The 18693-nt window shown below is 40.2% G+C and overlaps 1 protein-coding gene across 3 annotated transcripts; it reads left to right on the forward strand.

The window, feature by feature from the left end:
* Nucleotide 1: 1 nt before the first annotated feature.
* Nucleotides 2–16916, forward strand: zdbf2 (zinc finger, DBF-type containing 2). Of its 3 annotated transcripts, none has more exons than XM_061978668.1 (9): nt 2–399; nt 4471–4567; nt 5707–5864; nt 13349–13817; nt 13941–14063; nt 14128–14236; nt 14306–14429; nt 15535–15673; nt 15737–16916. In XM_061978668.1, the coding sequence occupies exons 1-9, from the start codon at nt 230–232 to the stop codon at nt 16547–16549; spliced, it is 2202 nt and encodes a 733-aa protein (XP_061834652.1). In that variant the 5' UTR covers nt 2–229; the 3' UTR covers nt 16550–16916. The 3 variants fall into 3 exon arrangements, with proteins under 3 accessions (XP_061834652.1, XP_061834651.1, XP_061834649.1); XM_061978667.1 differs by having other exon boundaries at nt 14128–14151; nt 14218–14429; XM_061978665.1 differs by having other exon boundaries at nt 14128–14429; nt 15737–16915.
* The last annotated feature ends 1777 nt before the right edge of the window (nt 16917–18693 follow it).

The following is an 18693-nucleotide window of genomic DNA, read 5'->3' on the forward strand; positions in this document are numbered from 1 at the left end:
TGATTTTTGTGTGGCATTTTGTTTAGCTTGTACAATGCTAACATCTTGTGGAATGTGTTTAGGATACATTGCACTGCTCACAATGATTGTATACAGCCTACATAATGTTCCTGTCCAGTTAATGACATGTAGCTCATTCATTTCTGAATAAATCAGAAGTATATGCTTTTAGTTGGAAAGTGACTTTTGTTGAACTGCGTTTAATATTACCCCTTATGGTTCGTTTCAAATGTATAGAGTATTTGTTGCCCAACTTCGTGTTAATGAACGTCTTTGTAATTCTCCGTTTGGCCTGTTAGTGGTAGCAGATCATTGCGCGTCAAGTCGCCGAAGAAGAAGAACCGGAAACAGACAGCGCGCGGCGGAAAATGGTGTCGTACTCTCTGAAAGTAAAACAAGGTAAAAGCCTATTTATTGTTCCTTGCGATGGCGTGTTAATACAATAAACAAGACACACTAGCCGACTACTACCTCGTGTTGACACGCATTGTACTACGTCACGTGGTTATCCCGGGTTAACTTGGGTCCAAGAAACCGATTAAAGTTGAGATTTATGTTGTGCCACACGTCATATACGCCAGCGTTATTGGGCAGTAAGACTAACTGGGAGAGAAATATCGCTTTGACTCACCTGTCATTGGTCGCGGAGTGGCTGTTATTTTGTCAAATTCTTCACCGACTTAAGCGACCACGGATAAGAATATGTCCTGTTGTGTCTTTGAGTTTGATGGATATAGGGAGAAGGAATTGGCTCATTCAGGTGACTCCATCTGTTTAACGGATGTCCTACTCATGATCGTGAAGTTCAGCCTTAAACACTTCTATAAAAAACGAATATGATAATTGAGCCGGCTAGGGAATGGCAACAATACTGTACCGTATTTACATTCGGACTTTTCAGGTCATGCAGAATTGTCTTTGGTTTGCTTTTGGGTTTAACCAGACGACCGTAAACTACCAGACCTATATGTGAGTGATATTAAGTCAGCTACAGTTAAAACCAACACATATTTGCTGCTAAAATAACTAGTGGTTTAATCATAGTGACATAGTCTGTATACAACCCCTGGCAAAAAGTATGAAATCGCTAGTTTCGGGGGATTTTCGTTCAATTTAATTTAGTAGAAAAAAGCACATAGGTTTTACCCTAGGTTGTTAACATACTTGTGGCGGTGGAGGCGTGGTCAACAATATTTAAAAAGGCTAAAAACATGTACACACATTTATAAACAAATCTGTTATTTAGTAATATATTTTTCATGTATTTTTTTGCTTAGAGAATGTATATATATATATATATGTGTGTGTTTTTATTTTTTATTGTTGCTGCATATTGTAAAATTTACTTGAGAATTCATTTCCCAGAGGCATCTTCAATCATTTTAATGACTTTTTCTTTATTAAAAACGATGAGCAATAAATCTAGCATCATTTTCTGGTGTTATTGGAGACTGTACTTGTGTTTAGACCGCAGAAGTGTCATACGCATTTTAGCTCAGAGGCCGCATGGAGCAAAATCTATTCCCAAGCGGGCCTGACTGGTAAAATCATGACATAATTTAAAAATAAAGACAACTTTAAAATTGTTTTGTTTTACTTCGACCAAAAATAGAACAAGCACATTCTGAAAATGCACACATTACAAATAATCTTCTTGGCAAACACTTCATGTTAGTCGAACATTCTGAGGAAAACATTGGTGCAGTTTTAAAAACATTAAGAACATAATGAACTTAGACTTTGTCAGTGTTTTTACAAAACCAGTAAACTTTAAGCACTTCCTATTCAGCAATCTCATGTTGGCAGTTCACCATTAAAGACATGTTTGGAAAAGCAACCGGGTGTTTCCTCAAACCTCCACATTCCTGACATCCACAACTGCCACAACACATTCATTTATCATCATTCAAATATTACAATTATACTATAAAAACAGTTATCAAAATGACACCATAGCCGAAATCAAGGTAAGAACTACAAACTTAACCAATGTGAACATGCTAGATTTAAGCATAAAATAAAATAGGGCAAACAACAAATGTAGAAACACACATTTTTACAATGGAGTTCAGAGTGCACACCGTCAACCAATTGCGAGCGCTGCATGAACTCTAACTGCAAAGATGATGGTCATGTTGACTTTTATTGTAAAGACATTGTCTTTACAATAAAAGGAGGTATTGTGCGTCGCTACAGCATAAGCCTGCTGCCAGCCACAACAGGAGCTGCTGATTGCGTGCACCTGCGTTAATTGGAGTAGCGGCAGCCAATCCTGAGGGCGCTTAAAGTCAGATGACACATCATCTTTAAAGGTGTGATGTGGGGGGGGGGGGGGGGGGATAGGTTGATTGGCAACACTAAATTGGCCCTAGTGTGAGAATGTGAGTGTGAATGTTGTCTGTCTATCTGTGTTGGCCTTATGATGAGGTGGCGACTTGTCCAGGGTGTACCTCGCCTTCCGCCCGATTGTAGCTGAGATAGGCTCCAGCGCCCCCCGCGACCCCGAAGGGAAAAGGCGGTAGTAAATGGATGGATAGATGGATGTGGGTTACACTGGTATTGCTATTGTGACATCTAGTGGAATAATTTAGAACTGCAGTTTCTTTCATAAAAAAAATTGCAGCTAATTTTTATACATAGTAAACTCACTTTGCAGGCTGGATTAAACCTGTTCGCGGGCCATATTAGGCCCGTGGGCCGTACGTTTGACACCCCTGGTTTAGAGACACTTTTGTCCCTTAAGACGAACAGCAAGAGCTGCAGCAAGCCTGACAATACACTTGCTTTGTGCTGCTGCTCCAACTACATTTACACTCCGTAAAAGCCACCACTGTCCTCTATAATATTTATTTGCACATAGATCAAACAATAGCCAGTTTCGGCATCGCTATTTCAGTTCGGCGGGCAAATTTTCAATCCATCACCAGTCAATAGTCCGCAAATAATAAGCTGTATGTAATATTTGAAGATATAAGTATATTTACTATGATTCCTAAGAATTAGCGATTGTGGAAGAACAGAATTTACGTGTACGCTGTGGCACAGTTGCATAAATGTTACGTACAGTGTGCAAGTTGTTACGTAAGTGAGTTGAAAAATAAAGCTAACATAGGTCCACGCTGATGTATGTGTCTCTTGTAATTAACAGTTACAAAAAGATGAGAACCCCTCCAAATGTATTACACTATAATTATACTGTATATATATATATATATATATATATATATGTATGTATATATATATGTGTATATATATATATATATATATATATATATATATATATATATATATATATATATATCAATGTATACATTATTTTACTATTAATTCTTTTAACATAAAATCACACATTTTTAAGTTGTGGTGACTTTTATTTTGCCATGGTGGGCTGCCACCATTAAGTACGTGTAGGTATACCCTGGCCTAGACATGACACAAAACTATAGTCATTTTAATTAGCAATGTTTTACCTTTAAGTAACGATAAACAAAATAATACAAAAAAAATTGTGGTCGTCAGAAACAGTTAAATTATTGTTTGTAACTTTGTTTGATTATGTGCCGGTTTTAATGACGGTTTTTCGTTTTGCATTTTTGTATTTTTCTGTTTTCAAGACATATTGCTTTAAGTTTCCTGTCTTGACAGTTTGATGTTTTCCTTGGTCTACCAGTAGTCTCTTGCCTTTTACAACCTTCACATGTTGTTTGTACTTGGTTCAGATTTTAGACACACAGCTGATTGTGAACAATCAACATATTTTGTAACATCGTGTGATATGAAAAAGTTTGACATTCATCTCCTTGTTTCAATCGACATCTCCAGTGTTGGAGCCATGATTCATATCAATCCACCTGATGACAGCTCTCCTTTTTAACCGATGAACATATTTAATCTGATACAGGTGTTGTCTGTGGAAATAAAAATGTATGGGTGATTCCATTAATGTTTTCTCATAATTGAGTGATTCTTAATTTTTTCACTCTACTTGATCTGTAAAATAAACTGTTATTGACTACCGGAGTTTAGATTCTCGATTTATTTGAGTGTTTCTTAAAGCCAAAAAAGTTACCATTAATAATACCATTAATATAATTTTTATGTCATATCTCTTATTCCATCATATTTTTTTTATTTTTTTTTTTACAAATTGAATCAATTAAATTAACATCTGGTGATTTCATAATGTTTTCTAGGAGTTGTGTAATCAGACCAATACTGAAGCAACTTTGTCCCATAAAAAAATAATGTAAATACAATTAAACTGTTTCAGACACCCAAAACATAAAACACAAAACACATTTTATAGAGAAAAAATATAATGTACAGATTAAAATCATTATTACCCATATTTTAAAATGCAAAAGTTGACAGGTGTGTATGCCATGGAATGATCTTTTAGCAAAATTGCAATTTTTTAAGCACAATGTTTAGTGACAGATGATGACATTATGTTTTGAACATATATCACAGGATGTGGGCGGAGTCTCAGCAAGGGCCGTCCAGATGCCCCCCATGCAAACGGGGATACTGCACCTACTGCCAAGTCCTTTACAGCGACCTGGATCAGGTGACATATGACTTATCAGTCTGTTAGTCAGCCATGTTGCGTTTGTTTAGATGTCAACTCTGTTTGAAGCATGGACACTCAGCATTGTGTGGACATCGGGGGCAGTGCCTCTGGATTGGCATTCTGGGATGGTGGTTTCCTCTATTTAACAACAATCAGAATGCCCCCTGGACGCCTCCCTGTGGAGGTGTTTAGGCTGTGTCCGACCAATAGTTTGCCACGGGGAAGACCCAGTACACGTTGGAGAGACTATGTCTCCCAGCTGACATGGGAACACCTTGGGATCACCCGGGAGGAGCTACACAAACTGGCTGGGGAGAGGAAAGTCTGGCTTTTTTGCTTAGGCTTCTGCCCCAGCGACCGGATTTTGGATAAGCGGAAGAAGATGGATGGAAATAAAAATATTTATCTAATCACTCTAGTTCATATATTGATATTATCCTTGGTGTCGACATACTCGACACCACCAAATCATGGATCGATCTGCCCTCTTACGTGTCGTATACTTCTGGCTGCGACAATGCTGAGACAACAACAGTTGTTATATTATCTTCTCTCTAGACTCTTATTCATTTACTTGTTAATTTCATGTTAAGGTGGCGACTTGTCCAGGGTGTACCCCGCCTTCCGCCCGAATGCAGCTGAGATAGGCTCCAGCACCCCCCGCGAACCCAAAAGGGACAAGCGGTAGAAAATGGATGGATGGATTTCATGTTAATAGCTGCCTACTTTCTGCTGCTGTGCTGTTCCATCTAGCCTTTTCAAAAATATCGGCTGATACTGATCGTTTATATTTTGTTAACTGTTTATAGCCCCAATTCACAAAAAGTTATATGAAGTAACTTAAGAATACTTTTATATAAAACATGTCTAAACATTTTTTGATAAACAATACTGTTGTCATATCTTGTTGATCTAAATTTATAAAAATTTTAAGATCATGCATGCATTTTCATCACCTGATCTCTGTATCACCTGTGGAGAAGCGATCACATATATGAAATGACCCCTCTTCATTTGGATTTAGTGGCCTTTTTTCAGTCAACTGTGTTGTTTCCAGTATGAACTTGAATCACTTTGTCATAGGCATATTCTTTATATTATTGTTTCTATATTTACATTGGTACTCTTATCTTCAGCATCTATCCAGTCTCAGACACCTGGATTGTGTTGGAGCGTCCTCCAGGGCGTCTCGCAGTATTTCCTTCTCTGACAGCCGCTCCGGCAATGAGACTCTACTGGAACGTTTCCTGCAGGATGTCTTGTTGCACCACCCACACTGCTACAACGATACCAGGTAAGAAATCCTAAACACTACACCATACACACTATTCTTATGGCTCACTATTTTTGCATGCTGACTGAGAAGACTTTGTTGTGCATTCCATGCCCGTAGTTGGAGATGTACCTATTGTTAGAAACCCGCTTGGCAATAATGCACACTAACTTCTGGTCCACAGTGCGGCCCGTCGCCCATTTGTGGACCGCAGCACGTTTTTTATGGGCCTGTGGAACATTGTAGAAATAACAAATGCACAAAACTACAAAATCACTTGAAAAGCGCATACCTCTGCCAGGCCCTATCTTCCAATAGTAAGAATCATAAAAAAATATCCAGAATTCAGACCTACTAAGTAACTAACTCCAGCGAATACACAGGTAATTAACAGTACATTTTGTACAATGTAGTTTGACATCATTGTTTGTTGAGATAGATCCAATAAGTTCACCAAGATGATCAACAGCACTGATCGACATCTGACAGGTCATTAACTTGTTTTTTGTGTGCTTCTTGGCTCTAAAATTCGCATGATGTAATAATGTCACACTTGCACAATCGGCAAGATACTCTCGAGACATTTTTCACCTGCAAGTTTGACCCAGTCTTTCAGTGTACCGGTACTCTCTTTCTCCCATGATATTTTAATTCAAGGCTGAACGATTAATTGCATTTGCAATTTAATTGTGATGTGATAAAGGCAGCAGGGAAGAAGCGAAGTCGGCATTGCAGTGTTTTATGTGTTTAAATACCTAAGCTTGTCTACCAAATAATGAAAAGATAAAGTAAATATTGTGTCAGTGTATTATGGTCATGATCAAAATGGCATTGAAGACAACAATAAAATACGACAAGCTTTTTCTGCCGCCGATGAGTGCAGCTAGCATACATTATCAATCGCTCGCCATCTCGGTACAGTCACCAAGTGTACCCGTCACTACACGACTGGTACTAGAAGACCCGATCAGTCCACGTATGTGTAAAGACTATGTCACTTCCTGTCAACTTGTGTTAAATGTTTAATTCATTGTTTAATTACAGTATGTTTGTTCACTGTTTGGTTTTCTTTTTTTTGTAATCATTATTTCAGTAACAATGTCATATACAAACCCCGTTTCCAAATGGGTTGGGAAATTGTGTTAGATGTAAATATAAACGGAATACAAGGATGGATGGACAATGATTTGCAAATCATTTTCAACCCATATTCAGTTGAATATGCTACAAAGACAACATATTTGATGTTCAAATTGATAAAGATTTTTTTTTGCAAATAATCATTAACTTCAGAATTTGATGCCAGCAACACGTGTCAAAGAAGTTGGGAAAGGTGGCAATAAATATTGATAAAGTTGAGGAATGCTCATCAAACACTTATTTGGAACATCCCACAGGTGAACAGGCAAATTGGTGGGTGCCATGATTGGGTATAAAAGTAGATTCCATGAAATGCTCAGTCATTCACAAACAAGGATGGGGCGAGGGTCACCACTTTGTCAACAAATGCGTGAGCAAATTGTTGAACAGTTTAAGAAAAACCTTTCTCAACCAGCTATTGCAAGGAATTTAGGGATTTCACCATCTACGGTCCGTAATATCATCAAAGGGTTCATAGAATCTGGAGAAATCACTGCACGTAAGCAGCTAAGCCCGTGACCTTCGATCCCTCAGGCTGTACTGCATCAACAAGCGACATCAGTGTGTAAAGGATATCACCACATGGGCTCAGGAACACTTCAGAAACCCACTGTCAGTAACTACAGTTGGTCGCTACATCTGTAAGTGCAAGTTAAAACTCTCCTATGCAAGGCGAAAACCGTCGGCTTTGCTGGGCCTGAGCTCATCTAAGATGGACTGATACAAAGTGGAAAAGTGTTCTGTGGTCTGACGAGTCCACATTTCAAATTGTTTTTGGAAACTGTGGACGTCGACCAAAGAGGAAAAGAACCATCCGGATTGTTATAGGCGCAAAGTTGAAAAGCCAGCATCTGTGATGGTATGGGGGTGTATTAGTGCCCAAGACATGGGTAACTTACACATCTGTGAAGGCGCCATTAATGCTGAAAGGTACATACAGCTTTTGGAGCAATATATGTTGCCATCCAAGCAACGTTACCATGGATGCCCCTGCTTATTTCAGCAAGACAATGCCAAGCCACGTGTTACATCAACGTGGCTTTATAGTAAAAGAGTGCGGGTACTAGACTGGCCTGCCTGTAGTCCAGACCTGTCTCCCATTGAAAATGTGTGGCACATTATGAAGCCTAAAATACCACAACGGCGACCCCCGGACTGTTGAACAACTTAAGCTGGACATCAAGCAAGAATGGGAAAGAATTCCACCTGAGAAGCTTAAAAAATATGTCTCCTCAGTTTCCAAACGTTTACTGAGTGTTGTTAAAAGGAAAGGCCATGTAACACAGTGGTGAACATGCCCTTTCCCAACTACTTTGGCACGTGTTGCAGCCATGAAATTCTAAGTTATTATTTGCAAAAAAAAAATAAAGTTTATGAGTTTGAACATCAAATATCTTGTCTTTGTAGTGCATTCAATTGAATATGGGTTGAAAATAATTTGCATATCATTGTATTCCGTTTATATTTACATCTAACACAATTTCCCAACTCATATGGAAACGGGGTTTGTAAAATATTACATAGAAAACAAAACTACTGTTATTTAAGAATACATTATTTATTTTTAAACCATACATATTCTTACAGAAACCTGAATGATTTGTTTAGCAGTTTTAAATGGCAAAGAAATTCATATTGTTTTACTATTTTATTTACATCAAATACATCCATTCCCAATACTGACAGTTTTTTAAATTATTATTTTTGCTAGGCCGCAGATAAAGATTTAAATTAAGTGCCTCCTTTAACAAAATTAATATTTAAAGGGGAACTGCACTTTTGTTTTTTTATATTACCTATTGCTCACAATCCTAATGAGAGACAAGAAGACAAAAGTTATTATTATTATTTTTTTTGTAAAAATTGGCTCGTTCTTTGTGGCTGGCAATGCAGTAAATGAGAGCAATCCATTCTGCCTCTATATCCCTTTAAAATGCATCCAAAAACCGCCAACAATAATTAATTTACATTCCGTAACCTAATAACCAAGCTTTGGTGACATTGTTTTAGTAAGAGCGAACACTGAGGAATTGTTGACCTAGCGTAGAAATACATCGTCTTGCGACAGCATTAGCCATAAGCTAGAGGTAAACTAGCTTTTGCGTCTGCAGCTGAATGGCGTTTGAGTTTGTAATGCACAACACAATGCGATAGGACACCAATCTGTACTGACTGAAAAACAGTCCACAGCTCTGGTGGACATTCCTAAAGTCAGCATGCCAACTGCACGCTCCCTTAAAACCTGCGACATCTGTGGCATTGTGCCGTGTGATAAAACTGCACATTTCAGCGTGGCCTTTTATTGTGGGCAGCCTAAGGCACACCTGTGCAATAATCATGCTGTTTAACATCTTGATATGCCACACCTGGGAGGTGGGATGGTTTATCTTGGCAAAGAAGAAGTGCTCACTAACACAGATAACAAGCATGATGTGCTGCATGTATCATGATCAATATTATAGTGACTCACTCGATGGACAGTTGTCTGTTTGGTACAGCTGGTCAGGGAAGTTTTTTCAAAGTGACTTTGGTAAGTACGTCCTTTATGTCGGCATAACTTGGCTCCAAGTTCCACATTGACACCGTCAAATCATGCCGGCCTCATCCTCTTGGCTTCTGTCTGCTCCAATGTTTTAGCCTCACTTCGTGCTCGCTTCTATAACCAGCAGTTCATCCTCTGTATATTGTGAATCCTCATTTGTCCAAAAATAATAATCTTTGTTGTCTGTTACCAAGTCTGCCGTGATTAGAACACAAGTTTGTTTCCGGTTGTAGAAACTAGGGCTGTAACGGTTTTGTAAGTACGGCGGTATAGCGGTTTAAAAATCTTCTCAATAATACCATGACGCGTGACGGTATCAAACGAAAACTTGGTGTGTAATTATGTTCTGGCTCTTTTACTTTGGCGGGTCTGGATCTTTCTGTGTGGAGTTTGCATGTTCTCCCCGTGACTGCGTGGGTTCCCTCCGGGTACTCCGGCTTCCTCCCACTTCCAAAAACATGCACCTGGGGATAGGTTGATTGGCAACACTAAATTGGCCCTAGTGTGTGGATGTGAGTGTGAATGTTGTCTGTCTATCTGTGTTGGCCCTGCGATGAGGTGGCGACTTGTCCAGGGTGTACCCCGCCTTCCGCCCGATTGTAGCTGAGATAGGCTCCAGCACCCCCCGCGACCCCAAAGGGAATAAGCGGTAGAAAATGGATGGATGGATGGGATGGGTCTGATAATAAACTACATCTCCCAGAAACTCCATGGGCAGCGCAGTCCGCAATGCGGGGCGTCTACCGAAACAGAAAGCTGGAAGTGAAGTGTTCTACTTTGTAGTAGATAATAGAGGAATTTTTTTTTTTTCAAAATCCATTCATAATTTTTAAAGTTATGTTGCTAACAAACAGCTAAGCTAACCCGGGCAAAAACATAACCTCTGTGGTGGAGTAATAACGTGCGCCACGTTTGTCTCGAGTGTTCCAAGCCAAAACAGTCTTAGCCAAGGCGCGCCGTGCCAAGGGAAAGCAACTGCTGCACACTGAACTACTTGATAAGCTACCATCACCCGTAAAAGATGAAGTTAAACATCAATTTGTGAGGTATTTACTTTATTAAAAGTTAAAATGTGAGTCAACTTGTCTGAGAAACTGCATTTTCAAAACGGCTAGAAAAAAAGGCCACGATAAAGGACACTGCTTCCCGGGCGCGGCCACCGCTGCTGCCCACTGCTCCCCTCACCTCCCAGGGGGTGATCAAGGGTGATGGGTCAAATGCAGAGAATAATCTCGCCACACCTAGTGTGTGTGTGTGACAATCATTGGTACTTTAACTTTAACTTTAACTTTAACTTTAAAGTAAAAGTTGAGAGACACACTGGATGTTTCCGTACAATTGTTTGCACTTAAAAATACATGTTTGTAGTAATAGATATGATTAGAGCATTTTAGCATTATGTTTGTGTTCAATTACAGTAAGTGTGTTTATCCTAAACATTCCTGCTGCTTCATTTTACGCACTATGGCATGTTTATGTCTTTGTTTTGGGGGGGCCATGTACCACAATATTATCGTACCATGGCCTTAATACCATGATAATATCGTACCGTGAGATTTTGATATTGTTACATTCCTAGTAAGAACACAGATTTGTTTCAGGAAGTCAGAAATGCGTTGCTATGGAAATGGAAATGAATGTGCTTAGGAAAGATGTTCCGTTAATACATAAAATGACCAAAGTACGGTAAATATTGAACATATTATATTGTTATGAACGTGTCTGGTACTATTATTTATATACACTTGCAGTTTGTATATAAAACTTTGATGGAGGGTTTTGAAGTTGTTTTAGACGGCTTTGAAGGCTACAACAGTGACTCCCATTCATCACATTTTGGAAGCGTTTTTTATCCTCTTTAGAATCCCAAAAGAAAATGTACCTGGGGTTTGGCTGATACACTAAATTGTCCCTAGTGTGTGAATGCTTCTCTGTCTATCTTTTGGCCCTGCGATGAGGTGGCGACTTGTCCAGGGTGTACGCTGCCTTCCGCCCCAATGCAGCTGGGAAAGGCTCCAGATCCCACCCTCCCTCTGTGGTAGAAAATGGATGGATGGATGGATGTGTTCTTGTCACTAATAATGATTGTGAACAATTAGCAAAATTGCCCAATCAGGTCTCCTGGAACCGGTCGGATAGTGACAGTACCAATTAAGGGTGGGCGATACTAGGAATTTTGGTATCGATCCAATATCAAAAAATAAGCACTAGTATCGCTGATACTGATACCAATACTTTGACTTGAAATGTCACCAGATTGTATAATGCATATGTTCCTTTTTGACTGCACTTGGATGTATAATACACTGTATTTATATTATTCACATGTGAATAATGCTGTATAATAGACTGTATTTATATTATTCACATGTAAAAAAATACCTTAGTGTTTAATGTTTATTGTGAGCGAACTGTGGTGCTGAATTTCCCCCAGGGATCAATAAAGTACTTTTTATTCTATTCTATTATCATTGAAACATTTTGTGAATTTGCCTTTAGTTAGTTCATTATGACTATGATAACACAATAATTTTTTTTTAGTAAAATAAAAAAGGTATACATAAATGCAACAATCCCAAACAAGGTATTCATTAAAATAACTCCCTTGTTTCATTCAAATACAAACAATTATTTAAGAAAAAAAGTGACTAGAGCCAAATAACAAAATACAAAAATGTCAACAAAAACATAGCTGTCATTGGAGGCAAATATTCGTGAAAAATTAGGTCAGTTTGCACTGACATACTTGCAACTAAAATATTGATCCCATCAGGCCAGTATTGATCCGATACCAATACCCACCTTGGTATTAATACTATCAGTATGTAGATCGATACGCCTAGTGCCAATGCAAATGAGGGATTTAAAAAGATGATTGCTGATGTTGTTTAAATTATTTACTATGACCGACTACTGACTTATGTACAGAACTTGTTCTAGTTGTATTTTCCAAAGTCGTTCAGCCCTATTTCAAAGTATACTTTTTATTAAGTTTCCCCCACTTACGGCCACTAATTCTCACGATCCACTTGTTTCTTTCTCAGTCTGGGCCCTGGCATAGTTGCACATACGTCATTTGTGTGCGTGTATTTTGGTGCATGCCAAGTCAATTAGGGGCACTATAATCATCTTTATCATCTTGCACTGTATGGAAAATGAAATGAAATCTACTTGACTTTCTTGGGAATGCTTTGAGATAACTTCTGTTTTGAATTAGCGCTATATACAATATGCTGAACAAAATTGTACGCATTTGTTTATGCTCCCAGGGCAGCACGGTGAAACAGGGGTTAGTACGTGTGCCTCACAATACGAAGGTTCTGGGTTTGATCCCCGGGCTCGGGGTCTTTCTGTGTGTATTTTGCATGTTTTCCCCGTGATTGCGTGGCTTCCTCCCACCTCCAAAGACATGCACCTGGGGATAGGTTGATTGGCAACACTAAAGTGGCCCTAGTGTGGGAATGTGAGTGTGAATGTTGTCTGTCTATCTGTGTTGGACCTGCGTGGGGTGGCGACTTGTCCAGGGTGTACCCCGCCTACCGCCCGAATGCAGCTGAGATAGGCTCCAGCACTCCTGCGCGAACCCGAAAGGGACAAGCGGTAGAAAATGAATGGATGGACGTTTATGCTCCCATTGTTGTTGTCATCTAGTGCTGCATAAAAAAACAATTAAATCAATTTAGGATTCCAGAAAACACTTCTACTAAAGAAAAGCTTTACATTTTCTATCAATTGTCAAATAAAAATATTACTGTGAAATTCTCTAAGGATTTGTAGTTGACATGATTAATTCTTTTTTTTTCTGTGTATTTGCGTCTATAAGACCATCAGACGCAGACCTTCCGTCAGTCTCCAGTCCTCTTTTGCCGAGGGAGGTGCTTGATGAAGTGTGTTTGTCTGATAACGACAGCTGGATGTTGGGTACCCGGGACCACTTGCCCAGCTCAGACAATGTGTCTGATCACATGACTAATCCAGAAGAAGATTCTGGTCCTGGTAGCCAGTTAGAGAAAAGAAGGCACAGACATTCTTCACCAGCAGAAGAGCAGAATTACGCAATGAGCGTTACCTCAGGGCATACACATCTGTCTAAACATCAGGCTAAGCCACCTGTGCACCGGAAGGCACACAGGAAAACTGACAGGAGGAAAAACCCTTCACCCAAGGGTGCAGATGCTGGTACACGGTCCCTGTCTGTCCCTGTGCCACAGCATTGGCAAAGCTGGCAGAAGCAACAGTTGGCAGCTAACATTGTGCCTCCGCACACTGACCTGGACCAAACTATTGAAGAGGTTTGTTTGTGAGTTTTTGTTGTTGTCTTTTTTGATGATATAAAATAGATTGTTCGAGTTCTCTGGTTGAGCTCCTGTTCACCTTTGCATAAATCCAAATGACCTGTTTGGTTTGGCCTCCAGGTGATCCAAACATACTGTCATGGAGACAGTTTGATCACCTGTCCTCAAGAGGAGACGGAGAGCTTTCACATTAGTCCGCCTCAGTCTCTTCAAACACACTCGGACTGGGACTCCCCTGTACAGGTGAGAAGGACGAAAAAAGGACCGAGTCAGGTCTTCATGTTTTAAGGCTACAATGCGTTTGTAGATGCAGTCCCATGTCCAGACGCAGGTGAGGGACTTCAGCCATCTGACTGATGTCCAGGTAGACCTGACAGACCAGTTGTACTCCCACCAGCTCGACTCCGTCCTCCACAGTGAGCAACGTGTGGCCCAAGTATTTTGTGGTGTACCAGAAGAAGAGACGATACCACAGCATTTTCCAGAATCCTTCAGAGGGAAGACATGGACCCAGATTGAAGCGGAAGACAAGAAGAAGGTGGACGAGCTGGTCCTGCAGTTCAGACAAGGTCGTTTTGTCTGCTGCTTCGACAGCGAGTCACTAGCAAGGTCACATGATTTTTATTACCTGCTCAGTAACAAATGCACTATGTGACTGATACACATTTTAAACTACCGCTACATGCTGACAGTGTAAACCAGGGGTCCCCAAACTTTTTGACTCGGGGGCCAGGCTGTATTTATATATATATATATATATATATATATATATATATATATATGTATGTATGTATGTATGTATGTATGTATGTGTATATATATATATATATATATATATATATATATATATATATATATATATATATATATATATATATATATATATATGTATATATACATTGTCTTTATATTCTGTTTTGTCATTTAACATCAATTAACATTGATGTTCATCAACATTTAACATTGTCACGTTATCGATGGGAAAATTCATTTTTAGACAATATGATTTGCCTGAGCGGATAGGAGACACCAAGAGTAACAAGCAGTAGAAAATGGATTAAAATACAACTTTTTGTTAAACTTGGGACTTCCCGTGGGCCGGATTTTGGATGCTGGGGGGCCGGATCCGGCCCGCGGGCCGTAGTTTGGGGACCCCTGGTGTGAACTGTGGATTTTGAATATTATGCTAACTATAAACTAACAGTGTTTTTATATGTTAACTGTATTATAAATGACATGCTAGCAGTGTAAATTAATCTACAGCACATGCTACATATAAGCTAATGTATTTTAGACTACATGCTAACTGTATTTTAAACTTTTTTAAACATGTGTCTCTAGGTTTACAATTTTGGGCTGGGAGTGTCCCCAATGTCAAAATAAATGTTATTGCTCCTCCACAAGTGATACAGAGAACAGACGATACATATTAAACTTGCGTATGATGACAGAAATTACACGATGTATGAAAATAAGATTGAAATATTTATTTGTACAAAACTACTTCTGTTGGGATCTAACTGCATGCAATTAAAATAAAATCAACTTGACATTTTTGGGGGACAGGGGTGGCTAATTATATAATGGTAGGAGAAGCACTGATACATTATGTTACAGTCATGTGTAACAGAGCATTAACAATTTAGTGATTAGGCTGTAACGTAGTGAAAGAAATCTGATTTACTGACTCAGCTGTGTGATGACATCTTTTAAGGTTTGGCACCGGAAGCAAACACAGGAGTAGGCGTGGTCAGACGGAAGCAGCGTCAGACATAGTTTTCCTTCCTCTGCTGAACACCCATGAGGAGGAAGTCAGAAAGAGGCGGTGCTTTAGGATGGCGTCCAGGTGTCAAGTGAGTGAGACTGAAACATCATAAAGGGTTTTGGTGAATGAAATGTGTTCATCTTTTCCTCAGGTAGTGAAAGTGAGTCACAGCACTCAGACCATCCACTTTGTTGTCCCCACTGTCAATCAACCAGCCACGCAGGCCACTCCCAAATCGGTGCCTCTCCTTGGAACAGAAAGAACTCCTGAGGTGCAATGTAAGCGTCTCCCGCCTTCGTACTCCCCCATCATCACGCCTCTGCAGGCCAGTACCTCCCTGGTCCACCTTCTCTGTTCTCCGACATTTCCCGCCCCCCTCTACACATCTGCTGCAGGGTCCGCCCCTAAACGCAGCAGAAGAAGGCAGCGTCCACTAGACTTTCAGAGCTCGAATGTCAAATATAAACCTTTTCCAGTGTGCTTCTATGATCACCGTAGCAATCGCATCATAAAGAACCCTCCCAAAGGTTTTGTGGGAACTAAAAGTTCCCCCCTCTCTGGGCCCTTGCCGTCATGTGTTCGTCAGCTGTTCCGAAGTCTGAGCCCGGACCTAAATGCTGAGAGATTGTCAGGGGATGTAGACTCTTCCAGGGCCAAAAGTCACAGGTTATTAGATACCACCTCCTCCATCAGCGGTCATGTTGCCATGAGCATGCTCAGTACGGACTCAGCACAGACCCTTAAACGCGAAACAGTGCGGAGGCGGGCCGTGGCGGCCACACTTTTGCCTCCAGGCAGGTCAAAGCGGGAAAGAATGGCTATGGAACAAAGGCCAAGACTCCCCAAGAAGAGTATCAGAATTCAGAACAGAACACGTGGTCTCCATCACATGTCCTCCACACAGCCACACCTCCGACGAGGACGATCTCAGAGAGGGAGGGGCTGTGACAAGACTGCTAAGTAGCACAGCTGACATAAAAAAAATGTGTGTGGGTTAATACTTTAAATGCTTCTCTGGTCTTGCATCACACATTTACTTCACTTAAGTCAGGTGTGGCCAGAGTCCGGCCAGCTTATTTTGTATTGTCCCACGGCATATTCTTCATATTTATACTGTATTCTAAATACTAAATTAAAAAGGGCCTATCATTACAACTGACTTGATTGTATTTGATTTCGTTTACGACACAAGTTATCCTTATGCACTCGTGCACTAAACGTAAGATAACGTAATACAAATGACCTGGATCAGCCCCACAATGTAATGACGTGTTCCATAGCTCATTACAGAAATTTCCTGAACCTTTGATGAAAATCCCCCCATAACTTTTTAATCCTTGTGTAATGTTCATATTATAAATAAATAAATGGGTTATACTTGTATAGCGCTTTTCTACCTACAAGGTACTCAAAGCGCTTTGACAGTATTTCCACATTCACCCATTCACACACTGATGGCGGGAGCTGCCATGCAAGGCGCTAACCAGCAGCCATCAGGAGCAAGGGGTGAAGTGTCTTGCCCAAGGACACAACGGACATGACTAGGATGGTAGAAGGTGGGGATTGAACCCCAGTAACCAGCAACCCTCCGATTGCTGGCACGGCCACTCTACCAACTTCGCCACGCCGTCCCGATATTGTTGTTACTCAGTCAGCGTTTGTGGGTCTGATGGACCCGTTACATTTTGTGGCTTTTAATGCCTCACAATCAAACACTTTTATGTTCAAATTCTGAACAGATGTTTACCTTATCCCAATAAACATTTGTTCAGTATTTTAACATACAAGTGTTTGATTGTGAGGCATTAAAAGCCACAAAATGCAACGGGTCCATCAGACCCACAAACGCTGGCTGAGTAACAACAATATGAACGTTGCACGGAAAATTTCTCTGCCAGTTTCTGCATCCCACAGGGATTCTTCTTTTGTGTTTCTGCACCTGCGGTTCCCACACAAGGTTGCAACATTGTTTGTCAATGCTGTCTGCTCTCATTTTCTTGCACATTTGACCCTCCGATGTTATGTTTACCTACACTCTGTCGTCCTCTTGTCTAGGGCTGCTGTGTGTGTGTGTGTGTGTGTGTGTGTGTGTGTGTGTGTGTGTGTGTGTGTGTGTGTGTGTGTGTGTGTGTGTGTGTGTGTGTGTGTGTGTGTGTGGACCCGGACATCTTATATGTAATATAAATGTGAAGGGGGGTGTATGGTGTGTGGTCATTAGATATGTATTCTGATATATGTACTTCACAGAAAATGAGCCAAAGTCAGTGAATGTCTGCTTGAAAAATGAATTAATTGTATCATTTTTCTTTTAATAAAAAATGAAAACGGGTCCCACAGACCCGAACACCACACAAGGGATTGTATAGTGGATGAAACGAAAGGAATGAACCCTCTTGCCAGTCATCCACTGTTTTTGTCTCTGTGTGTGGGGGCGGGTACGCTCGCGTACACACACAGAACAAGAGGCGTGTAACGCGAATGCAAGCTAACATAGTAGAACTGAACGGAATAAATTAATTGTTCCTTATCCCAGTTCGGACATTTTCTAAAATTTTCATCAAAATCCGCCCATAACTTTTTGAATAATGTTGCAAAAAACAAACAAAACAAACCCCAGCGATTGCATAACCAAACATGCATGTTATGTTAATTGTACAGTGTAACTTGCCCATAGGTGTAAAAGTGAGTATGAATGTCTGTATATAATTGTACTGTATGTATCCTTTGATTGAATGGAGATCCGTCCAGGGTGTACCTCACCTCTTACCCAAAATCAGCTGTGATAGACTCTTAAGAGCTTATGTTTTAAGAGTTGTGTGGCTTTTGTACTAAAAATTGCACATTTCTTTTTTACATCCCAATCAACGTGGAATTGAGTGCACGTTGGAGTGCCTGTCCACACCCCCATTTACAGAAGCAAACCCTATTTGAAATAGCCATGTACCTGAGATCCCACACTCTGCCCAATCAAAATTCACCGACAAGGAATATGAGGCGCTTCTTGCTGAAGTGAAGGCGCGCCAAAATCTGGCGTTTCAAGCCAACTAAAGAGAGTTGATTGGGATAAAGTGTGCGAGGCTGTCAATGCTGTGGAATCAGAACCACACA

The sequence above is a fragment of the Nerophis lumbriciformis genome, linkage group LG01, assembly GCF_033978685.3.
Source record: "Nerophis lumbriciformis linkage group LG01, RoL_Nlum_v2.1, whole genome shotgun sequence".
Lineage (NCBI taxonomy): Eukaryota > Metazoa > Chordata > Actinopteri > Syngnathiformes > Syngnathidae > Nerophis > Nerophis lumbriciformis.

Coding starts and splice junctions, on each gene's coding strand:
- zdbf2 (XM_061978665.1), top strand. CDS start 230: ATGTATAGAGTATTTGTTGCCCAACTTCGTGTTAATGAACGTCTTTGT. Junction 400..4,470: donor CTCTCTGAAAGTAAAACAAG/GTAAAAGCCTAT, acceptor CATATATCACAG/GATGTGGGCGGAGTCTCAGC. Junction 13,818..13,940: donor TGGACCAAACTATTGAAGAG/GTTTGTTTGTGA, acceptor TTTGGCCTCCAG/GTGATCCAAACATACTGTCA.